The sequence below is a fragment of the Macaca nemestrina genome, chromosome 9 (genome assembly GCF_043159975.1).
Source record: "Macaca nemestrina isolate mMacNem1 chromosome 9, mMacNem.hap1, whole genome shotgun sequence".
Taxonomy (NCBI): Eukaryota; Metazoa; Chordata; class Mammalia; order Primates; family Cercopithecidae; genus Macaca; species Macaca nemestrina.
Genome location: NC_092133.1, coordinates 30,173,788 through 30,198,200, shown reverse-complemented (window position 1 = coordinate 30,198,200; position 24,413 = coordinate 30,173,788). Strand labels below are relative to the sequence as shown.

Here is a 24,413-nt window from a genome sequence, read left to right as displayed (position 1 = left end):
GGTTCGAGACCAGCCTGACCAACATGGTGAAACCCTGTCTCTACTAAAAATACAAAATTAACTGGGTGTGGTGGCGCATGCCTGTAGTCCCAGCTACTCGGGAGACTGAGGCAGGAGAATCGCTTGAACCCAGGAAGCAGAGGATGCAGTGACCCGAGATCGCACCATTGCACTCCAGCTTGGGCAACAGAGCAAAACTTCATCTCAAAAAAAAAAAAAAAAAAAAAAGACAATTACACAAATGAAAGCAGGCAAGAGACTAAGGTAATTATTATTATTTAGAATTGACTTCTAGAACCCAGAACCCATGGCAGATCTATTTAGACTTTTGCTACTCAAAGTTTGGTCCACTGACCAAAAGTACATCAGTATTACCAGGGAGCTTGTTCCAAATGCACAATCTCAGACTCGGTCCTGGCTACGCCGAGTCTGCGCCTGTATTTAACAAGGCCCTCAGTGAACCGAGTCCACATTAAAGTTTGTGAAGCACACTGGAGGCCACACCCAGAAACTAGGCAGAGATTGGGCTACTTGAAAAAGGAGGCTAACAAGAGTTAGGGTGCCTGCTGTGGGGTCCCCATGGCCTGGAAAGCCTCCAGACCTTTGTCAGAGCGGCATTTCACCTGCGAACACTGCCGCTTCAAGCCTGGCCAGGACCCTACACGTCGGTGTGTTGGGACAGCCTCGTGCCCAGTGCGAAGGTAGGGGCGCGGTGGCTAAGGCCACCCCCACAGAGCCCGGGGGATGCAGCGAGGTCCAGCGGGGGCTTGCGGGAGTACCAGGTGCTCAGGAGGTGGTCCATCTGCTCCCGGCTGGAGATTGCGCGCAGGTGGGCCTTCTCGCTTCCACTGTCCAGGACTTCTGGGGGCTCAGGCACTGCGGGGGGCTCGGGGCTCCTGCATGCATTGTCCCGGTGCAGCCCCCGTGCCTGCAGCTCACTCTGCATGCTGGCAAAGAAGTGCAGCACGCAGCGGTGCGCGAAGTCCCGCGCATGCTCACAGCAGGTCTCGTCGAAGAGCTTCTGCTCCAGGTCCACGTAGTTGCTCCAGTATCTACGCTGCAGGAAGCCTGTCTGGTCGAAGCAGGGCCTCAGGCAGCGGGCCAGAAAGGCCGCGATGATCAGCAGCAGGGTGACACTCCAGCCGATCGCCTGCAAGGTAAGAAGGCCCGAGGTTAGGTGTGAGTGGGGCCTAATCCTATACATATGTATTTATGAATACGTATGTGAATGTTGCAAATTTAATTTGACCATGTCTACATAATATTCTTCATTTTCCAATGGATTCAAATACTCCTTAGATAATTTAACTGCAGTATACCACTCCAAACATCATAGTTCATTAATCAGAGTATTGAATGAAATGGGAAATAAATTGAGAAGAACGAACACAAAGAAAACTGTGTGATCATCAGATTACATGTCCTCTTTTGTATCCCTGTGGCCTTGTAAAGTGAATTAACTCTTAGAGCATCTGCTACTTGAGGAATTGTCCTGTATAGTGTGGCAAAGGTATTCCAAAGTCCCTCCTTTTACATTTCCCATCCATCCTTCCTCCAATCTATGCACTTTCCTATTCAGTCATCCGTCCTGCCAACCATCCTTCATCCATGCATCTATTCTCCCTTCCATTCATTCTCTCATCCTTGTATCCATCCACCCATTCAACCATCTCTCCACCCATCCAATCATCCATCCTCTTGTCTTACTGTAAATCTGTCATCTTCCCATCCAGTCAAGCTCCTAACTATCCTTCCATCTGTCCATCATCCATCCATCTCTTTTCCCATTCATTCATGCTCCCATATGCTCCTCCTTTCTTCCCTTGATCTATCTACTCATCCACCCCCTATCCAACCATCCATCATCCGTCCTCTCATCTTTTTTAAAATTTATTTTTATTTTTTGAGATGGAGTCTCACTCTGTTGCCCAGGCTGGAGTGCAATGGTGCGATTCAGCTCACTGGAAACTGCGCCTCCTGGGTTCAAGCCATTCTCCTGCCTCAGCCTCCCAAGTAGCTGGGATTACAGACGTGCACCACCACGCCCAACAAATTTTTGTATTTTTAGTAGAGACGAGGTTTCACCATGTTGACCAGGCTGGTCTCAAACTTCTGACCTCATGTGATCCACCCGCCTCGGCCTCCCAAAGTCTGGGATTACAGGTGTGAGCCACCACGCCCGGCCCCCCTCATCTTTTTATCCAGTCCTTTGTCATCCTTGTGTGTGCTTATCTGTCTGTCTTCCCATCTAGGCATCCACTGTGTTATACTTGGTGGGAGGCACTATGCTAGGAAGTGGGGGCTCAGTCATTGCTCTCACAGAGCTCTTACCTTAGTGGAGGAAATAGACGATTAAATAGGCGATGACTGGGTACGTGTCATAGAGAGGGAGTCCAGAGGAGGGACACCCAACCTGACCTGGAGGGCGGAGACTGAAGGCTGAATGACAGTGACACACAATAGGAACAGGGGACAGTGTTCCCAGCCAGGAGTGAGGACAAACTGAAGTAGTTCTCTAAAGCTGGAGCCCACACCTGGCAGACTCCTCTCCCTCCTCTCTACCTTCCAAAGCCATAGTCTCTTTAAGGGCCAGCTTGAGACCTGGGGCAGTTGTGTGGACCTGGAGCAGGGAAGTCACATCTTTAAACCACAGGGACATATTTGAATCCTTATCATTTACAGAAGTGATTTCCACAATTTACAAAGCTCTCTCATTTGGCATTTCACTAGACTCCCCCCAACATCACTAGATTTAAGGTGAGTATTTTATACACGAGAGCAGAAAAGCAAACAACTTGATAAACTTTACATGACTGATAACTTACAGCTGAGTAAGGATTCAAACCCTGGTCTCACTGCAAATTCCATGCTCTTTCCACCGAACTAGGAAAAGCCTAGAGTGTTGAAGCCTGCAGGGACCATCAAGATGGAGGAGACCAAGCTCCTCTGTATTTTGCATGAGAAACTGAGGTCCAGAGGGGTAGTCCCATGGCCAAGGTTACAGTCTGAGCCAGAATCAAGTGCATCCTGCACCCGGGTCCTCCCTCCATTGCACTGCTGGCCAGCCCATGAGCCTGTCAGCCTCCCCAAGGGGCAGGGGCTGTGTCTTTATTATCTATAGGTGGAATCTGGAGTCTAGGCTGGGGGCAGAACTGGGGTTTGTCCCCCAAGATAATAGAGTTGGTGCCTTTTGGGAAGACTGGCATCTGGAGAGAGCCTACATTGTTGGAAGGTGATTAAGAGGAATGATGACACTCCTTCGGATCCCTGCTCTGCCTCTTATAAGCTGTGTGACTTTGGCCTTACGAACTAAACTCTCAGAGCCTGCTTCCTCACCTGGAGAATGGGAGGATAATGGTTGTTCCACAAATGAAATGAAATAATACATATAAAATGCTCACTGCAGTGCCTGGCACATAAATGCCCAATAAGTGGAGATTAGTATTATTTCTCACGGGTGGGAAGAAGGTGTGCAGTGGGCGCAGGCAAGGCAGAGCAGTGGTCTCCAGCGCTTCCCTGCCTCCTGGGAATGGACTGAGCCCATCATCTGCTCCTCCTCACCACCCCCCACCCCACTCCAGAACCAATGCGGGGGATTGGTGAGGGTGCAAGAGCCAGGGGAGGATCACCCCAGTTACCTGTGACAGGCACCGCAGGTAGCGAGACACTGCCTTCCGAGCAGGGCTATTCCTGACCAGCTCATCCTCTTTGCAGGGAACCTTGGCCAGGAAGAACTGTACCTGGCTGGGGGTCATGTTGGCAAAGTCCAGAAACTTCTCAGGGTCCACAGAGTTGCTGAAGGCACACACGAAGCACTTCCCATCAAGGAGGGCCAGCAGGATCCAGACCAGGGGGGCAGCCAGCGCCCTCTGCAGCACAGAGGAGCACATGTACCTGGGAGCAGAGGAAGGAGGGGGGTCACAGGGAGCAGCTGGAAGTCAGCTGCAGCAGGGGAGATGCAAGGATGGACTGCTGGGAAGTCCCAGGCCGGGTTACATCAGACTGCAGCTCTCAGTGTAGAGGTCTCAGCGACAGACGCAGGGAAGAAGGAAGGCTGGGGCCCCTGGGATCCCCAGGACTGGAGCATTGAGGAGTTGGCATTCCTCCTGCTCTAGGTCTTGCAACAGACACTGCTGGTGCCCTGCCCATGCCAGAGGCATCTGTGGCTGCCGCGTCTGGTTCTATTCACAGGGAGGGCCCGAGGGCCTCCTACCTCGAGCACCTGCATTGTTCTGCCCCTGGGGCTTTGGAGGATTTTTTGCTCCAGAGAGGGGTAGGCTGGAAGCACTGAAAAGTTAACCCCCAAATCAACCTTCAACCCCAGAGGGCTGGGGCCTTGTGGATCAATATCCCAGCTTCTTAAATCCTCAGTGGGACAATTCTGAGATGTGTTCTATGTATGCCCTTAGGGGGTCCCCTGAAGGATTGAGCCCCAGTTGCCCACTCATTATCACATTCCTTCCAGAGCCTGCTTTTGGAGGAGAGCCTAAGCTAAGACAGCCCTGCCCAGTAACCATCCAAAAGCAGCACCTCTAACACCCCCACCCACAAAGCATCCCAGGAGCCCACCCTCTGACCGGCCTCTGGCGCCTTTCCTGGTCAGCTCTGCCCCTGCCTGTAGTGACTTCGACTGAGTGTTGGCCACAGGACAGGAGTCCATTGGAGCTGTGCCCACTGGACCCCAGAGGAAAAGGCCAGGGACACACCCAGTGCCTGTGACCACCCTTGCACAGCTGAATTGCAGGCAGATGTGATCCCTGAGAACATGGAACAGAGGCTGCGCGCAGGTGCACTGGATGCAAATGTTGTTTCTGAATTGGATTGTACACAAAACATCCAATGGTGTATGCCAGGCATGTGCGTGTGTGACCTATCCAGTGTGAACTGTAAATATGTTCTAGGCAGTGGTAGCTTTAGCATTTTCTTTTCTTTTTTTCTTTTTTGAGAGGGAGTCTTGCTCTGTCGCACAGGCTGGAGTGCAGTGGCACGATCTCGGCTCCCGGGTTCAAGCGATTCTCCTTCCTCATCCTCCTGAGTAGCTGGGACCACAGGTGCACACCACCATGCCCAGCTAATTTTTTGTAGTTTTTAGCAGAGACGGAATTTTGCCATGTTGGCCAGACTGGTCTCGAACTTCTGACCTCCGGTGATCCACTTGCCTTGACCTCCCAAAGTGCTGGGATTACAGGCGTGAGCCACCATGCCTGGCCTTGGCTTTAGCATTTTCTATGGAGGGCAATGTGGTCAGAAGATGCAACTGGGGACTCGTTATGAAGTTACATTAGATATGTTTGACAACACCTCTACCATCCATATCAGAGAATAGGGGAGAGGAGGAGATGGTGAGTGAGTGAAAGCCCACCTAGCCCCTTCCGTCACTGCCTGCACATCTAGAGCACTTAGAGATTTGTCCCAAAACAGGAAAGGCAGCTGTTCCAACTTGGCCTGTTCAGTCAACCTGGGTTTGAATCTGAGCAGTGCCACTTCCTGGCTGTGGGAGCTTGGTACAGTTACTTAACTTCTCTGTGCCTCAAGTTTCCATCCTTAAAAATGGGTCCAATAAAGGTGCAGCCTGAGAACTCAGGTAGAATTCAGAGAGGCCATGCACTCAAAGCACTTAGCACAGAGCTTGGCCCTGCATGGTATACAATGAATTACTCAACTCCAGCGGACTTTGCTACAGAGTGCCATGCATGTGCTGGGCTCTGAGGACACGGTGTGCAGTAGGTAGGGTCCTCACTCTAGGGAGCTTACAAGAGAGGGAACACAGCCTTTAAGCCAATCATTGCCTCTCACTACATGCAAAAAACTGCTATGCATGTCATGGGATCGCCCTTCAAGCATGTGGTGAATTATATTCCGTGGCCAGTGTGACAGATGTGGAGATGTGGTATTGGAGCTCAGAAAACGATACCCCAAAATGAAGACCTCAGAAGCAAAAGTTTTTTTAACCTTCTCCTGTCCCCTCACCTGCTCCCCTTCCCCTTCCCCCAACCCAATCTCTCTTTTTTTTTTTTTTTTTTGAGAAGGAGTCTTGCACTGTCGCCCAGACTGGAGTGCAGTGGCGTGATTTCGGCTCACTGCAGCCTCCGCCTCCCGGGTTCAAATGATTCTCTTGCCTCAGCCTCCCGAGTAGCTGGGATTACAGGCGTGTGCCACCATGCCTGGCTAATTTTTGTATGTTTAGTAGAGACGAGGTTTCACCATGTTGGCCAGGCTAGTCCCGACTTCAGGTGATCCGCCGGCCTCAGCCTCCCAAAGTGCTGGGATTACAGGCGTGAGCCACCACGCCCATTCCCCCCACCCAATCTCTGGCTCCTTATTCTCCCCCAAGGCTAGCCATAGAAACTAGAATCCCTCTTCCCCAAGGTGGGTCATAGAAACCAGAACCCCTTTTCTCCAAAGCTGTCACCATAAAACCTAAAAATATGACTCTAACTTCCCCCCGCCTTTCTGTCTAAAAACTGGCCGTAAAGAAACGATCTGACCTACCTAGTTTCACTGTAGGTCATAAGACTCCCTTCTAGAGGGGGTCCTGCCCGTGTCTGGGAGAAAGGAACGCTGTATAGAGAGGCCAGGAAGAACCTAGATGCCCTTGCTGAGTTTCCCCACTCCGTCTATAGCATTAGTTCATCCCTTTTTTAAATCCAGTTCTATTTCTGCATGGCTATCCAGACCTTGTTGAACCTAAGCATACAAATGGACCATTTCCCCTGTATCTTTAGGTCTTTATTCTGAAGTCTTCTGTGGCACATAAAATGATAATCAAATAAATTTGTATGCCTTTTCTCTTATTAATCTGCCTTTTGCCAGTTGATTTTCAGCAGAACTTCAGAGGGCAAAGAGGAAGTTTTCCCGCAGCCCCTAGAGTGTCCTGGGTAATTGAGAATTCTGTGTCATTCCTATGTTTACAGCACTGGCCATGGAAAGGTGACAAATGATAGAAACAGAAACATGTTTCCAGAGTGGAAACTGGCAAGTGGGTCTCTGTGAGCCGATAATTCCTAGTTGGGGAAAGGAGAGGGTGCACCTGGCAGTACCTATAGGGTGGGTGGAGAATCCCCTGATAATGAGGATAGTTGGGGTTTGGGGGTGCACTTGGCAGTGCCTGTGGGTGGCTGGGGAGCCCCTGGTAAAGCCCATGGGTCACTGAGTGGTGTGGGACCGCACCTGATGATGCCTGGGTCCTTCCTCCGGTGCCCTGCGGGCCGGCGCCACTCCTCAACCATCACCACAGACTGCCGGTTGGCGAGGAGGCCGCAGAGAAACAGGGCGAGCGGGGGCGCGAGCAGCAGACCCAGGCCGTAGAGTGCATTGTAGCGCGCCAGGCAGGGACAGTTGAAGTCAAAGGAGGAGTACAGCTTGACGGTGACCACAGCCAGCAGCAGGCAGATGCCATTCATCACTGACTCTGAGCTTGACTGGAAGTGCTGGAAGAGCATGCGGAATTTATCCATGACTCCAGCCTGGGTGGGTGGGCAGCCGTCGGGTGGGCTCAGTGAGGCTCTGGCCACCTTCCTTGTGTCTGCTGCACTGGGGATGAGCCTGGGATCTGTAAGAGGGTCTCTCTCGGCTTCCAAGGGCCTGAGGGGTCAAGGAGGAAGCAGTGTCCAGGCCCCAGCCCAGACTCCCGGGGTCCAGCAGGCACTTAAGGCAGGGACAGGCTCTCTCCACAAAGGCTCCCCTCCCCAACCCAATGGTCCCCTGGTGCCACTCCCGTCCTCTCTGGGGGAATGAGTCACCCTCTGTGACCAGCCAGCCCAAAGCACCTCTAGGCAAATGGGCCCCGCCCTGTCACTCCATTCCTCCCGTCCCATTTCTCTTTGCTTTAGGGTCTGGATGCTCAGGCTTAACAGCTGTCGGGGCTTCCTTTGGGGCACAGGCAAATTCTGGGTGTGGTGAGGCAAAGATGCCGATGGAGCCAAAGTATATTTTCTGGTCTTGATGAAAAGCATGACTTTGAACTTGTCTCAGAGACGAAGTAAAACAACAGCAACAACAACAACAAAATATGACGACTCAGCTCAGCCCAGAGAGATTTCATATTGGCTTTCAGGCTAGCAGGAGCCAGAAGGGGCACCTATTCTTGCCTGAAGGCTTCCTGGAAGAGGAGACCCTTGAGAGGAGTCTTCAACCATGTTCCAGCATTTGCCATGAAAGGGATAGCGGAAAGGGATGGCCTCCCTTGGAGACGTGCTAACCATGTGCATTAACCACTGGGTGCCCATGGGAGAGGCTGCTCAAGTGCCACGCCCACACCTGCATGGCTTTTCCCCCGCCCTTCTTCCGTGTGACGTGTGACGGACATGCATTTGAAATCACTGTTTCTCCTAACTCTCCGAGGTCACTAGGTCTCTCCTTGTGTCTCAGTTCCAGCCTCTCTGAAGGATGACAGCCCAGATGTTTGAGGGACTCCTGAAACCTGCAAAATGAATTTTGTAAAGGTTACTTAGCCCATATTTTAAGTCAGATCATCCCAAATAAGTCTTGCAAGTTTCATGACCATCTGTGTGGTCTGTACTTCTGATGAAGACAGCCAGAAACCTGGGTCTTACTTCTTATTATTATTTTTTTGAGACAGAGTGTTGTTCTGTCACCTAGGCTGGAGTGCAGTGGTAGGATCTTGGTTCACTGCAGCCTCTGCCTCCCAGGTTCAAGTGATTCTACGGCCTCAGCTTCCAAGTAGCTGGGATTACAGGCACCCACCACCACGCCCAGCCAATTTTTGTATCTTTAGTAGAGACGGGGGTTTCGCCATGTTGGTCAGGCTGGTCTTGAACTCCTGACCTCAGGTGATTCTCCCGCCTTGGCCTTCCAAAGTGTTGGGATTACAGGCATGAGTCACTGAGCCCAGCCACTTAGTTTTTTTATTTTCCATATTTGTATGTTACTCTGGGTCCTATGAGACAGATTTCCCTGTGTGAGGGAAACGAGGAGGCACTGGAGAAGATGGGGAGAGCCACCAGTGGTCCTGTGAGTCTGACTCTGAGTGAAGGAGAGGGCAGGGCAGGGGTGAGAAACCCTTCAAGCCAGGAGGACAATCACCACTACCTCTTCAGGTGGGTACAGCCCCAGAGGGGCTGTCGGAGCTCACATACCCTGGTGGGGACAGAGTCAGGGAGGAAGCTGGGATCCTCCGTCTGTGCTTTTCAGCCTTAGTCCCCACCGGGCTGCTGACCAGAAAAGTGGACTGTTCTGGCCCAAGGCCAGACTTCATGACCCTGAACCAGCAGGGCTGGTGCGGAGCAGACGGAGAGCGAACTGGGCTGCGAGGGTCATGAGCACCCCTCAATTCCATTCTAGTCTCAGGGAGGGATAGAGTGTCCTGAGGGTCCCCAGCCACTCTAACCTTGGGAGTCTCCAGAAAAGAATAGACAATGCTTCTGGAAGAACACTTTGAAGAAAACTGGGTCAAAGACTCCGGGCCAACCTTTTCACAGCTCCAGCCTTTGAGAGAGAATACAGAGCTACCAGGTCAACTTGGGTCCCTGGAGCCCTGCAGAGCAACAGGTGCTGAGTGACTGCAGTGGGGCTGGCCCTTGCCAGGTATTTACAGGAAATACTTCAGCAAAGAAACAGGCCAGAAAGAAGCCCACTACAAAAGGGATATTATCTGTCAAAGAGAGGGGATGGCTTAATTTTTTTTTTAATCTCCATTTTCTAAATTGTCTACTTTTATAATAGTAGACATAATAAATCATTATTATAATCATAATAATGATTTTTAACTATTTCTAGTAAAAATCATAATATATTTTAATTGGAAAAACATAAAAAGATAAAAGGACAAGGCAAAAAGGAGAATCCCATTTTGTTGCCTGGAGCCTGGCCCTGCTGAACGAGTAGGGGGAGAAATAGAGGGAGCAATACATGGAGAAAGGCTTCTTTTACTCACACATAGGGAAAGATATTAAATTGCAGATCTGGCCTGGTGCGGTGACTCACGCCTGTAATCTCAGCACTTTGGGAGGCTGAGGCAGGCAGATTGCCTGAGCTCAGGAGTTTGAGACCAGCGTGGCCAACATGGCAAAACCCCATCTCTACTAAAAATACAAAAAATTAGCTGGGGGTGGTGGTGCATGCCTGTAATCCCAGCTACTTGGAAGGCTGAGGCATGAGAATTGCCTCTCTTGAGACTGAGGCACGAGAATTGCTTGAACCCAGGAGGCGGAGGCTACAGTGAGCCCACCCAGATCATGCCACTGCTCTCCAGCCTGGGTGACAAAGAGAGACTAAAAAAAAAAATTACATTTTTCTTTTTAAATAATGATTTACATCTTAAAAAAAAAAACAGTTATAAATATGTGTTAATTTGCAATTGGAAGATATTTATAGAATAAATCTTTGGTTCTTTCTTCATGTTATTTTGTTTTATTTTCAAATTGGAGTCTTGCAGATGTATTCTTGGGGGTCCTCCAGATTTTCTTTGATCTTTGCAAAGTAGTCTGGATATTGTTTGAGAAACACTGGCTTCATCATTCTTGGAGTTCCTATTATTGACAGGGCTGTTTAGGACTGGATGCCCCCTATTGGAGAAACTCATTGTATGTGATGTGTGAGAGATGTGTCTATGTACTTGTGTATGCATGTGTGTACACATGTATGTGTATGTGTGTAGTGCATGTGTACATATTTGGTGTGTGTATGCATGTGTGTTTTTATAAATATGGGTGTGGCCATCTTCCTACTTTGTATATGGTGAGTATGCCCTCCCCTGACGGTTCTTTCTCTTCTTTTTCCTTCACAGGGAAGGCATTCAACATTGAATATCCTGACAAGTCCACTTCTCAGGACTGGGAGACTATTGTTTTGTGTGTCTAGCAGAGTGCGGTGCCTTTTCTGTCTCTCGGTGGCCCGATTCTCTGCTTCCCTGAGGACACAGGCCTTTGAGGGGTCCTGGCAGACCCGGGGAAAGCAACGTGGCACTTCTGTGGGTCCCACTCTGGGGACTCCACAGAGCCGTGTAGCCCTGAGGGTGGAGAGAGGCTGGAAATGAAATGGGGCCTTCTAACAGATGGCACTGGAACAACTGGCTAGCCATTCGGGAGCAATTTCTACTTCATGCTTCATACCAAAATAATTTTCACATGGTTCAAAGATTCAACATAAAAATTAAAATCATAAAAATTCTACAGGAAAATGTATGTGAATTTATTGATAATCAGAGGCTAAGGAAGGCCTTTGGGAACCGACCCCAGAATTTAGTAGCTGTAGAGGAGAAGATGGACAAAGTAAGAGCCATAAAAATTAGAAGCTTCTATGGGCAAACATACCAATAAACAAAATAAAAATAACAAACTGAAAGAAGGGTATTTGCCACACATAAGCCTCTTTTCCTTAATTTGTGGAAGGCTCATATAAATCAATACGAAAGATGAACAATCCTAAGAAAAATGGGTAAAGGATTTGAACAGGCTATTTGAAGAAAAAAAAAAAAAGAGAGAGAGAGAGAAAAAAGTGACCAAACATTCTGGAAAAATTCTAATCCTCATTCATAATTCAATAAGAAACGAAACCACCAGGTGCCTTTAAAAATTTCCAAGTTGTTAGCAACTGAAAGATTGATCATTCCCAGTGTTGATGAGGCTTAAGGAAATAGCTACTTGCATACATGTATGGTTGGAGTACAAATTGGTAGGTTTTTTGTGGAGCAGTTTGGCAATACATTTAAAGCAAAAATTTAAATACACATGCCCTTTGACTTAGTAATTACAAAGTCTGAATTCATCCCGTGGGTAGCTTTGCAGAAGTAGCCACTATAAACAAACAAGAATGTTCATTATAGCTCTTTTAATGACAACCAAACTGGAAACAATCTAAATTTCATCAACAGGGGACTGTTTAAATAAAATATGACACAGTCATAAAATGGGATCCATGCAGCCATTAGAAGAATGAAGCAGGCCAGGTGTGGTGGCTTATACCTGTAATCCCAGCACTTTGGGAGGCCGAGGTGGATGGATTACCTGAGGTCAGGAGTTCGAGACCAGCCTAGCCAACATGGTGAAACCCTGTCTCTACTAAAAATACAAAAAAATTAGCTGGGCATGGTGGTGTGTGCCTGTAATCCCAGCTGCTCAGGAGGCTGAGACAAGAGAATCCCCTGAACCCGGCAGGCGGGGGTTGCAGTAAGCCGAGATCCAGCCACTGCACTCCAGCCTGGGTGCTACAGAGCGAGATTCCATCTCAAATAATAATAATAATAAAAAAATATTATTATTGACGTAAAACAAAATAATCAGGTTTAAATCTTAACATTGTTTCTGACTGAGGAACAGAACATGGAACTGTTTTCCTGGTTGATAATACTTTTTTAATTTTTTCTTTTTGAGACAGGGTCTCACTCTGTTGCCCAGGTTGGATGCAGTGGCACGATCATGGCTCACTGTAGCGTCAGGCTCCTGGGTTCAAGTGATCCTCCCTCCTCGGCCTCCCAAAGTGTTGGGATTGCAGGCATGAGCCACGGTACCCGACTACAATACATTTTTTACTCCTGTTTCTCTAAGAAGCGACAAATAAGCCTGAATTTTAGAATGTTATTTTCTCTTCCCTCTCTTACATGACTAAGAAACTATAAAGGTAGATTTTCTGCCCAAACAGAAATGATGCTCCAAGACCACGAAGAGCGGGGCTGGTGCTCTGGCTAGGAGATCCTGCGACCATCGCATGTGACACTACATGTTGGGCCAAATGCAGAGACCTAGGGGCAAAGACAGGCAGGCTGCTTTGGGGGAAGAGGGCACCTGGATAGAGTTTCAGCTCTGAGGGTGATCGGGTACACAGAGGGCCAGGCTAGGAAGCACCTCTGTTGTTGACCACACACCCTCAAGCTCTGGCCATGTAGTGACAGATGTTCCCTAGACATCTGCAGAGTGCCAGGGGCTGGGCTCGTGCAGACGCCCGTACTGGGTAACTGGCCACAGTCAGAGGGGGCATCCTGGTGTGAGTAGGGGCGCTCTGGAGGACTGTGACTCAGCTGAAGTTTGGGGACCCTTGGCCTCAGTCCTGGGAGAGTCTCTGCAGGGAGCTTTGGCCTTCTGTCCTACGGTCACCATGACAGGGAGAGCTCCTCTGCTGCCAGAGACCCCATCTCAGGATGAAAGGTGAAAAGTGGCCTCAGTGAAGGGCACATACTCAGAGAGGAGCATCTCAGTGATTGAAGACGGGGCCAGTTTCCTCAATGATATATTTTCTTTACCATGAAGTAGCTGATGGAAACTATAAGGGTATATGTTTTCCCAGCAAAACTCTTTTCATTTTGAAAGAGGAAAAGAGCAATCCGTAAACATGTATTTATTTATTTTTGGTTTTGAGACAGGGTCTCACTCACCTAGGCTGGAGTGCAGTGGCGCGATCACTGCTGGTTGCTGTCTCAATCTCCCCAGGCTCAGGTGATCCTCCCACCTCGGCCTCCTGAGTAGCTGGGTCTACAGGTGCACACCACCATACCTGGCTAATTTTTGTTTCTTTGGTAAAAATGAGTTCTCACTATGTTGCCCAGGCTGGTCTTGAACTCCTGGGCTCAAGCAATCTGCCCACCTCAGCCTCCCAAAGTTCTGAGATTACAGGCATGAGCCACTGCATCTGGCCTCGTAAACTTTTTTTTTTTTTTGAGATGGAGTTTCGCTCTTGTTGCCCAGGTTGGAGTGCAATGGCACGATCTTGGCTCACTGCAACCTCCACCTCCTGGGTTCAAGCGATTCTCTTGCTTCAGCCTCACGAGTAGATGGGATGCACCACCCAGTTACTTGGTGGCATGCATGGCGGCATGTGCCACCACGCCCCACTAATTTTGTATTTTTAGTAGAGACGGGAGTTTCTCCATGTTGGTCAGGCTGGTCTCAAACTCCCAACCTCAGGTGATCCGCCCACCTCGGCCTCCCAGAGTGCTGGGATTACAGGTGTGAGCCACCGCGCCTGGCCCTGGTAAACATTTTTAAGGTGTTTTGAATGGCTTGAGGGCTCCCCAAAAACTTTTGTCAGAGACAAAGGGGATTCCAATGGAGTTCTAGTGTCACCTAGTGGTGGCTGGAGGGAGGAACTGGGGTGAGAGGAAGGGAGAGGCGGGACACACAGCAGGTCTGCTCTTTCCACTGAGAGAAACCTTCCTGGGAAGAGAGCTGCCCTTGGGTGTGCCTGGGACTGCTCTGGGGAAGGGTGCGTGAAAGGGAGATGTCACACTGCCAGCAGCAAGTGGAGAAAAGTCTGCTCGCTGTCCTGGGTCTCACGCTAAAGGCATTTGGTGTGATTTAATGCTGCTGGCTTCTTGGAGAGATGCCTCCTATTTGTCTTTCAACTTTGGCCATGAAGGAGTGTTACATTTTTATGTGGTCATATTTATGATACTTTTCCTTTATGATTCTCTGGTCTTTGTAACATTCTTGGAAGAGTCTGCCTGCCAAGTAAAGGCCATTTAAAACATCTGTGGGAGAAAAGAGGATGCTGGGGGTACTGCAGCCATTTCGAGCATCTTTCTTTGATTTTGTTGTTTTTTTACTCTGTTTTGTGTTCATCAGTAGCTGTGTGCTCCCTGGTTAACTTCCAGAAAGCTGAGCTGAAGCCACCAGGCATCTTAGGTGTCCTCAAGCAGGAGGGGCTGGTTCAGGAGCTCAGTGAGGAGGCCTCCTCTGCCATAGGTGTCTCCCTCAGGCTGGGGACGTGAAGGAATTCCACCCTGGTGCATGCACAGTATCAAGGGAATCAGGACTCAGGCTGTCCTAAGCTGTGCCTCCATGCCTCCCCCATCAGCTCCTAGGCAAGTGACTTAACTTCCCCAAGCCTCGGGATTTTTATTTGTAAAATAGGAATAATAATAGTAATAATAACAAGAACAAAATTAGTACCTATCTCACAGGGTTGTTTCTGGAATTAAATGAACTAATGCATCTGAAGTGCTTAGACCAAGGCCTGGGACATATGAATAAGTGCTTCATAAATGTCACCTGTTACAATTATTTGAGCAAGTGGCCCTGGGATAGATCAATTGATGCTGGACTTTGAAGTCAGTACACAAGTTTCTCAGATGGAGACACACTGTCCTCTTTACAACACTGGGCATTATTTTTTCCTTTTTTTTTTTTTTTTTTGAGATGGAGTCTTGCTGTGTTGCCCAGTCTGGTGTGCAGTGGTGCAATCTCAGCTCACTGCAACCTCCACCTCTGGGGTTCAAGTGATTCTCTTGCTTCAGCCTCCCAAGTAGCTGGGACTACAGGCATGAGCCACCACACCTGGCTAATTTTTCGTATTTTTAGTAGAGACAGGGTTTCACCATGTTGGCCAGGCTGGTCTCAAACTCCTGACCTCAGGTGACCCGCCCGCCTTGGTTTCCCAAAGTGCTGGAATTACAGGCGTGAGTCACTGTGCCCGGCCAACATTGGGCATTTTCCTTTCTGCTTCATGGAGGAACCTCCTTCCGTCCTTTCAGATACAATCTCGGGAGTGCTTGGCCTCAGGTCTGGATTTTTTCCATGGGTGCTATGGGTACTTAAGCCTATGAACTTTTAAAGCATCTGCTTGAGACCAGAAAAAAAAAATTACTGTCCTCAAATTATGAAAGGAAAACTTCAAACCAAAATTAATAAATGTTCACTTAAATGCTTTTGTAAATGCTTTTGTTGTATCAATGTCATTAATTGCTAAATGTAGTACTCATAAACATTTCATTATATTTGAAGACAAACATAGTTTTTTTCTCAGTTGGCAAGACATCCAACACATGCATGATTGCTTAGAAATAAAACCAGTTGTAAATTCAGTGAGTCCCTTGTTGTCCGGTGATTCCAAAAGCCAAATTTGTAAGAATCATTTCAAAATGTTTACTGCAAGAAAATTATGTTTAATGTGGAATGTGGTATATTTTAGTACATTTGGCCTGACGGGGTTGGGCTCCAAAATAAGAGTTTGGGAGTCTATGAAGACCTCACAATTGATCCTGGATTCAGGGACCACCTCCCAGAGAGCAAGTCTGTCTGTGGAGCAGAGGAAGGGGCTGGGATTCATCCCTGCTACCTCCCTGCACAGTCACCTCTTCCAACAAGTTAGCCCTGCTTGGGTGGCAGCCAGCACTGGCCTGGTCCCTGTGGGGTGTCCAGCTTTCCCCAAGAAAGCCTGTAGGCCTTCTTCAAGCACCATCCTCACAACTAGAACATGTGACCATGTGGAGCGGTTTCCTAATGTGTAATCAATAAACGACCTGTATCAGACTCCACTCAATCTAAGTCTCTCAGGGTGAGGTCTGGGAGTCCGCATTTTAGTAACTTTCTCCCCCTCTCCCCAAGGCCTCATAGATGATTCTGATGCACGTTTAAGTTTGAGAATTATTAGTCTAGAGTGTGTGTGCGCCCCAGGAGGAGGGCAAGATGATCCATTTTACGATCTCGTTAGTCTATTTAGTCTATGTTTCATAATATAGACAATATGAATACAGTAGTGCATATATAGAAATTATAAATAAAGAAATATACATATATTGGTGTACACGCTTTAAAAATTTATTACTGCTAGGGGTGTATGATCAAAAAGGTTTGGCGCTCAGAGCGACCTGCCCAGTCCAGCTATGTGGTCAGACCTGCTGCATGTTCAGCTCTGAACCTGGGCCTGGGAGGTGGGGAACTGGGATTGGAGTGTACAAAAAGCAGAGGACAGGCTGCCCCACGGTGGTAGCAAGGAAGCTGCACCTCACTCAGCGCCAGGGATGCAGGTAGTGCTCAATAAATGGTCACTGGGCAATGAGTGAAGCTGAATCCCAAAAATACCTGGGAAGAAGATGGCACAGAGCCCATTCCATGCTAAAATGGGCAGCACAGGCTTCCATCCTTCAGAGGGAGGGCCCGACAGGTTAATCCATCCATTCCTTTATTCATTCATTTATTTAATAACTAATTATTGAGTATGCACTAAGTACCAGGCACAGGCACTCAGGGATCTACCCCTCCAACTTGTCCAGCCACCCCCTGAAGTTCAGGCAGGACACCACCCCCTCCCCCAACAGCTTTTCTGATAGCCTGATTAACCATGGGCTGGTGGCTGGGTGGACACGGTGGCACATGCCTATAATCCCTTTAGGAGGCCTAGTCGGGACCTGAAGCCAGGAGTTCAATACCAGCCTGAGCAACAAACTGAGATCTCATCTTTTAAAAAACATAAATAAATAAATAGGCATGCATGGTGGTGCGTGCCTGTAGTCTCAGTTACTCAAGAGATTGAGGTGGGAGCATCGTTTGAGCCCAGGAGGTCGAGGTAGCAGTGAGCTATGATCACGCTACTGCATTCCAGCCTGGGTGACAGAGTGAGACCCTCAGCTCTAAACACCAAAACCAGGCGGAGCGTGGTGGCTCACGACTGTAATCCCAGCACTTTGGGAGGCCGAGGCGGGCAGATCAGTTGAGGTCAGGAGTTCAAGACCAGCCTGGCCAACATGGTAAAATCCTGTCTCTTCTAAAAATACAAAAAATTAGCTGGCCGTGCTGGCACACACCTGTAATCCCAGCTACTCAGGAGGCTGAGGCACGAGAATTGCTTGAACCCAGGAGGGGAGGTTGCAATAAGCTGAGCTCATGCCACTGCACTCCAGCCTGAGCGACAGAGTTAGACTCTGTCTCAAACAAACAAATAAACAAAACCCAAACCAACACAATGGGCTGGGACTTTGGGAATGGGAGGGTGCTACTTGTCGTAGCCAGGGATAGTTGTGGCTGTTTCCCATTTTAAGGTTAGTTTCTCTGCATGGAGCGAGGTGTCATGCCATTGACGAGGGTGATCCCAATTCAGGGGAGTCCAGCTTGGCCTAGAGGCACCCCACTCTTGTCTGCCTGAGGAAGGGTCATCCCTCTGGCTGGTTCTGAACTCAGCATCCAGAGGCTCAGGGAAGGAAGTAAGACTCTCAGTCAAATACGCTATTATTTTATCAACACGGTGACTCCAAGACTTGAACTGATCTGGAAGCTATGGAGAGAGAGAAAGAGGAAGATAGGTAGAGAGAGGTGAACCAGGCAGGAGCAGACAGCCAGGGTGGGAAGAGCAGAGACTGCAAGGAGAGAAAGTGACCAGGGTGGGAAAAAGCAGAGAAGGAAGGGCAGGGAGAAAGATGAGAAGGGGTGGGAAGTGAGTAGACAGTAAAAGAAACCAGCAAGGGCCAGGCGCAGTGGCTCACTACTGTAATCCCAGCACTTGGGGAGGCTGAGGCAGGTGGATCACTTGAGGTCAAGAGTTAGGGACCAGCCTGGCCAACACGGTGAAACCTTGTCTCAATTACAAATACAAAAATTAGCTGGACATGGTGGTGTGTGCCTGTAGTCCCAGCTACTTGGGAAGCTGAGGCTGGAGAACTGCTTGAACCCGGAAGGTGAAGGTTGCAAGACTGCAGTGAGCTGAGGTCGTGCCACTGCACTCCCACTGGGCAAGACTCTGTCTCAAAAGAAAGAAATCAGCAAGAAGAGAGCAACAGGGAAGGAAGGGAAGGTGGGGAAGGTGGGAGTGGAGCTGCTGTTGAAGGAAGCTTCCCCAGGTCCCTGCCCGCGGCCTCCCTCTCCTGCGTGCCTGTGTGTGCACTCAGAACACCGACGCATGCACATACAAGGACACAGGTTTTCGCGAAAGTGCACACGTATGCACTGACACCCACCCCCTCAGGCACTGCTCACAGAATCCGCACTGCTGGGTGTGTAGGTGTTGCCACTGTGACTGGTGCTGGAGCACCACCTTGTGGGTATTAATAGTTTCCCCTGAAGCCATCAAAACAGAGACTTCATCAGCCCCAGTCTCCCTGGCAGTTTCCTTCTTCCTCTTCCTTTCCAGGATGGGTCTGGGAAGGGTCCTCTGGATCAGAGCTACCACCCAGCCACCCCAACTCCCACCCCCATGTTTCCCAGCAGCTGCCTTGGGGAAGGATGGCAGGAAGGCCTCCGGGTTCTGCCCCAGGTCTGGGAATAAGGAGACTGCTGGCCTTCTTCGACCCTCTGAGTTGGGTTTACCCTAAGTCCCTGCCAAGGAAAAGTTGCTGGGGCACAGGACTCTTCAGAAGGGCCGCGCTCAACTTCTCTGAATCCTATGCAGCCACACCAACCTCCTCTAGGTCCCTTCCTGGCCAGAGACCTAGTTGACACTAACAGTGGTGTCCCCTCTTCCAGTACAGAGCTCCCTGAAGGACTAGGGTGAGGGTAGAGAGGAGCCTAGTGCATGAAATGTAAGAGGCCCTCATTCCCAGGCTCGTGTAAGTGCAAGGTTGGTATCTGCATGACCTTGACAGTGGGTGCCTCCTTCAATTTTGCACCAGGGATGCCTTGGCTACCTCATCCTATCCCAGCCCCATTGATACTCCCATCAGCTCCTCAACCCTTAGTTCCCTGCCTTTGTCCCTGATGCCTCTCACCTTCCTTTGGGACTCCCTGGGATCACGCTGCCCTGAGCTGCAGAACCTGGGCTGCCTCTGGACTCAGATGAGCACAAACCTCTGGCCCTCACTTCCCTCCTTCCCTTTGACCTTCCTCTCTCCCCTGCTTTGCCCATAGCCCCAGGTCTAGGCCATGTGGGGCCTGTGACATCCCCTTGTCAGGCGAGGTAGCTCATGCCTGTAATCCCAGTACTTTCGGAGTCTGAGGCGGGTGGATCACCTGAGGTCAGGAGTTCGAGACATCCCCGCTATGCTCTGCCTTTGGGGCCTCATCCCCTCCCCCATTCCCCTGCCCACACCGGACTTACCCGGAGCTACCATCTGTAAATCCTTGCAAGGCCCTTGTACTTCACACACACTCCAGCAGAATGAGTCTCAACTATGCAGAGTCCTCCTATTTGTTCTAATTTGTGAAAGGCCTGATCCTAGCTGCCACTCACAGTGACTTCATTCCAGCAGATTTCAGGGGAAATGTAAGTGTGTGTGCTTGTATAGGTGTGAGTGTGTGATAGTGTAGCGGTATGTGAGCGCATGTGTGAGTGTGTTGCCATTCAGAGCCTGTGGATTTCTGATGCATGAGTCATTAGCTGGGAGTGAGCCTTGGGAAGATACTGCCCATAAATAAGACAGCCATCTCTGACCTGCTGTGGCCATCTGCAGCTGCCTGCACACGTGATCCTGGGCATCTGGGAGGCTGGAGGCCGGGGTCGGAGCTGTCTTTCCCTCCAGATTCCAGAGAGAGAGTGGCTGTCACAGATATTTCTAGCTTGCCTGGAGTCCCAGACATTTAAGGGTGTGATGCCTGGAATGGGGATGGGGCGAGGAGAGCAGGAGAGGAAAATAAAGGGTGGTTCAGGAGGCTCTGCTCCCAAGGATCTCAGTGAAGTCTCCTGGCCCGCAGTGGGAAGCATGCATTCCACAATTATTTTCTGAGAATCTGTCACGTGCCAGGCACTCCCCCAGGGGGTAAGGACACTCTGGTGAACATGACTGACCTGTGCTCTCCCCTCACAGAGCTTATGTTCTAGCGGGGAGGCAGAAGATAAACGACGAAAGGCTACTCGTAAGCAAATTACATATAATAGCTACGAAGAAAATAAAATGGAATATCGTGGAAAGTGACTGAGAGTGGAGGGGTCCTTTAGTTGGGACAGTCAGGGAATGTCAGGACTCGAATTGTGCCTAGATAATGAGGAGCCACCAAATGGAGACTTGCGGGAAGAACCTTCTATTATAGAAAAGGATACATGAGATGTCCCCCTGCCCACCCATGTCTTCACTGGACTCTGGATCAGAGTTGCTGAAGCCAGATCAGGGAGCTAGAGATGACTCAGAGGAGCAGGAAGGCTGATTCCCTGGGGGGAACCTTGGAACGTCTTCCATCCCTGATAGACCAGGAGAGATGCCCCAGGTCCAGGTAGGAGAAGAATGGCTTCCGTTTCGCTTCCTGCAGGCTTCTTGGTGCAGTGCTGATCTAGAGGAAGGCAATAGCCACATGAGGAGGGCACTTGCTGAAACCCCCTTCCTCCAGGAAGCCTTCTTTGACTGCCATAGGTTGCATAGGCTCCTCTCTCCCACCTTGTTATAGCTAATAGAACCACTCAGTTCAGAGCTGGTGGTCTTCTGATGCTGTCCCGGAGATCTGTTCCCTCAGCTTGGCCAGAGCTCCAGGCTTGTGGGTCTGGTTCGTGGGCATTTAAAGGCCCTCAGTGGCACCTATGCATCAGTGAGACTGCTCGGGGTTCCGGCTCTGAACCCTTGCCTAGCGCCCCTACCCTGGCTGAGAACGGAGGGTCAAGTGCCAGGGTCCTAATCTCAATTACTTTATCCAAGCATCCGCTCGTCATGTTTCCCTGGGCTCTCCACTCTGCGCCAGGCCTGGTACCTGGAGCTAGGGAAACCGAACATGAGCGCTTCCTCGCCCGCACCCGCATCCGGGGAGCTCGGCGTTCTCGCGGCCCTGCTCCCCTTGTTTTCAAGTGCAAGTTCCATGGTTCCGTGCTGGGAATAAGGCCAGCCCCGGAGGCCACCATCCTCGCCTGATGTCTTACCCGGACCCGCGCAGCCGAGAGCTTGCGGCTGCGGGAACGCGGCGCGCCCCGGGGTCACATCTGGCCTAGCGGGCGCGCGCGTGTCACTAAGACGCTCATTCACCGGCGCAGCTGTCACCATAACAACCGGAGCGAGGGAATCCTGGCGACTGCCGGGGCGGGGGGCGGGGGCGGCGGTCGCAGGAGGGAACCGGCGCGGGCGGGACCGCGGCGGTCGGGGGACACCAGCCTCGTCGGGAGCACCCAGCACGCCCCGCGCTCCGCCGAGCCCCGCTCCATGCAGACCCGCGGGCGGGAGGGAGCCAAGCACATCGCCGCCGCGGCCGTCCCCGCGGGGCGGTGACCGAGCCTGCCTCGGAGCAGCCGAACGCCCACGCCGGGGGCCCTGACTCTATGGCCCGGGGGGAGCGCGCCGGAGCCGCCGCGCCGCCCACCCCCAGCCGGAACCCGAGCGTCCCGGGGATCAAGCGGGGAGCCCCGGGCGGCCCCAGCCCCGGCCCAGGGCCCTGCTTGTGGCCCCCGCTTCCGCCACGGGGCATGGGAGGCAGGTAGCCCCGCTCGCGCCAGGACACCCGCGGCGGGCGGGACCCGCCAAGGACCGCGAAGTCCCGAGAGAGGAAGCAGAGAAGAGGCCCGCCCGCCCCCGGCCGCAGCCCCAGCAGGGCCCTCCCCCGGCGGCGCGCACCCGCGCGCGCACACTCGCACACCGCACCTCCGCTCCTGCCCGGCCTCGCCCCCACCAGCGAGCGCCGAACCCCCTGGGGCCGGATGCCATGGGTAACAACTTCTCCAGTATCCCCTCGCTGCCTCGAGGAAACCCGAGCCGCGCGCCGCGGGGCCACCACCAGAACCTCAAAGGTAGGCTCCCCGGCCGGGCGCAGCTGGAGGACTGGGGCGCAGGTGGAGGGCCAGGGAGGCGTGGTTGGGGAGGACGGGCAGACGCCACCTGTTGTGCGGGTCTGGAGGCCGGAGATGCACCTCTGCCTGTGGAATGGGCTGGGGGTGGAGGGCAGCCGGCGATGATGGTGATGGAGGATGGCGTCCCGCGGGGTCTGCGCAGTTCTGTCTGCTGGCACTGGGAACGTCAGTGGAGTCCCCTTAGGCCATGGTGTTAGGCGAGCCTGAAGAAGTGGGAAAGGACGTTTGCCAGGTCGATAGCGGAGTGGGGAGTGAGGAGGGAAGCTTGGGTCGTCCGTCTTCAGGGAGGCACCTCGGTCGGTCTCCTTTTCATCGGCCCTAGGGCTGGAGAGACCAGGCTGGGAGCACTAGTTGCATTTCCAATGGGAGAGTTTTAAAAATTCAGGACAGGCTTACAGCAGACTGGAATAAAGGCTCAGAGCTGCTGGTTCCTGGGGTCTTTGTAGCCGTTGGCTTTTCGCATCCTTTGAATTAGTTTGATTTCTGGTTTTCCCAAAGACCAGATATCCAGTCAGAGCCCTAGAAAAGAGGGGCTGGCAGCCCTGAAACAGAGGGACATTTACCAGGAATGTCTTTGCTCTCCGTCGGCCCAGATCCACTCAGCACCCTCAGGGTGGCCCTAGGCCCAGTCTCCCCGTTCCGAGCCTGCCATTCCTGTCTTGGAGCTTCCAATGCTGTTTCTGACCTCTGGAAGACACTGCTGGGTCCTCCTGGGCCCTCAGACCTACTAAATTCCTTCAGGAAGGATAACAATAGTGCCCTTTAACACAAGGCATCGAACTTTCTCAAACACGTTTTCAGCGAGCGTGGACACTGCTTGGGGTAGTCAGCAGAGCAGACCTAATCACACTATACCCATTTTACAGATGAGGAGAACCAAGGCTGGCTTCAGGTTCCCAAAGCCAGTCAGACCTCGGCACTAGGTGCTAGGCTGTAGACCCGTACCTTTTGACTTGGAATCCTGTCCCTTCTTTTGCTGAACAGTTAACTTTTAAGACCAGGGAAGAGAAGGAGAGACGGGACCACTGTCCTGCATTCTAATACTCCAGCTCTTTCAAAACTTCAGCTCTCACTTGGCTCAGGAAAATCAATGGGTTTGTTGGGTCTTTCTGGAAATTAATATGGCAATGTATGTCAAGATGCTCTAAAAGTATCAATTTGTTGGCCAGGTGCGGTGGCTCACGCCTGTAATCCCAGCACTTTGGGAGGCCAAGGCAGGTGGATCACTTGAGGTCAGGAGTTCCAGACCAGCCTGGCCAATGCGGCAAAAACCCGTCTCTACTAAACGTACAAAAATTAGCCGGGCATGGTGGTGCGTGTCTATGATCCCAGCTACTCGGGAGGCAGAGGCAGGAGAATCCCTTGAATCTGGGAGATGGAGGTTGCAGTGAGCTGAGATCATGCCACTGCACTCCAGCCTGGGCAACAGAGCGAGACTCTGTCTTGCAAAAAAAAGAAAAAAAAATCAATTTGTTGACCTTGTAATTTTACTGAGAGGAATTGATCCTAAGGAAGTAGAGATGCAGGCATATATACTTATGGCACTAGGCTAGGATGTTCATGGCAGTGCTATTTATACTAGGTGGATAACCTAAATGCTCAGTAATCGTGGTATGTACTCTTGGTAGAGTACTATGCAGTCGTTAAAATTATATTTGTGAAGAATATTTGATGACTTTGGAAAATGCTCACAGTATGATGACAGAATACAAAGTTGCGAAGACTGTATGATCCCAATTTTGTTTCAAAAGTGATATGAATGCAAAAAATCCCAACAAAAACAAAACAAGCAAAAATGCTTGTAAAGTTTCCAAAAGGTTAACAGTGATTTCCTCTGGATATGCGATCGTATGAGATTTTTTTTTTCTTTTTTATATTTTGCTTTTTTTCTAAAATTTCTATAATAAGCAATATTATTTTTGTAATCAGAAAGAAGCTTTCAGTGTTAGCAAGTATGAAGACTGTTTCTGAGCATTGGAAACAGATTCCTGATGAACCTATGAATATCGTTCAGCTCAACCTTCTCTGCAAGTGAGAATAATGAGGCAAAAGAA

At 50.6% G+C, this 24,413-nt stretch overlaps 2 protein-coding genes across 13 annotated transcripts in view; one reads left to right on the top strand and one right to left on the bottom strand.

Moving 5' to 3' along the window:
• Nucleotides 1-249: 249 nt before the first annotated feature.
• On the bottom strand, nt 250-22,709 carry LOC105478320 (calcium homeostasis modulator 3). 10 transcript variants are annotated; one of them, XM_071069183.1, is made up of 5 exons: nt 22,154-22,292; nt 19,699-20,864; nt 7,171-8,422; nt 3,639-3,894; nt 250-1,150 (listed from the first exon to the last, which is right to left on the bottom strand). In XM_071069183.1, exons 3-5 carry the CDS (start codon nt 7,455-7,457, stop codon nt 659-661), a joined length of 1,035 nt encoding a protein of 344 aa, XP_070925284.1. In that variant the 5' UTR covers nt 7,458-8,422; nt 19,699-20,864; nt 22,154-22,292; the 3' UTR covers nt 250-658. The 10 variants fall into 10 exon arrangements, with proteins under 10 accessions (XP_070925284.1, XP_070925281.1, XP_070925282.1 ...); XM_071069180.1 differs by lacking the exon at nt 22,154-22,292 and adding an exon at nt 21,442-21,581; XM_071069181.1 differs by lacking the exon at nt 22,154-22,292 and adding an exon at nt 21,319-21,457.
• Nucleotides 22,165-24,413, top strand: part of LOC105478322 (neuralized E3 ubiquitin protein ligase 1) — a 98,945-nt gene continuing 96,696 nt past the window's right edge. Inside the window, exon 1 of one of the 3 annotated variants that reach the window (XM_011735460.3) lies at nt 22,165-22,299. In XM_011735460.3, the coding sequence (XP_011733762.1) occupies nt 22,215-22,299 (85 nt within the window). In that variant the 5' untranslated portion in view covers nt 22,165-22,214. The remainder of the gene's footprint in view (nt 22,300-24,413) is intronic. The other 2 variants (XM_011735462.3, XM_071069175.1) reach the window with 2 other exon arrangements.

Bases quoted from the DNA above. Each gene is read 5' to 3' on its own strand.
- LOC105478320 (XM_071069185.1), bottom strand. From the start codon at position 7,457: ATGGATAAATTCCGCATGCTCTTCCAGCACTTCCAGTCAAGCTCAGAG. The intron at 3,895-7,170 runs GTGCGGTCCCAC...CTCTGCTCCCAG, and splicing joins AAGGACCCAGGCATCATCAG to GTACATGTGCTCCTCTGTGC. The intron at 1,151-3,638 runs GTAACTGGGGTG...CTTACCTTGCAG, and splicing joins ACCTGCGGTGCCTGTCACAG to GCGATCGGCTGGAGTGTCAC.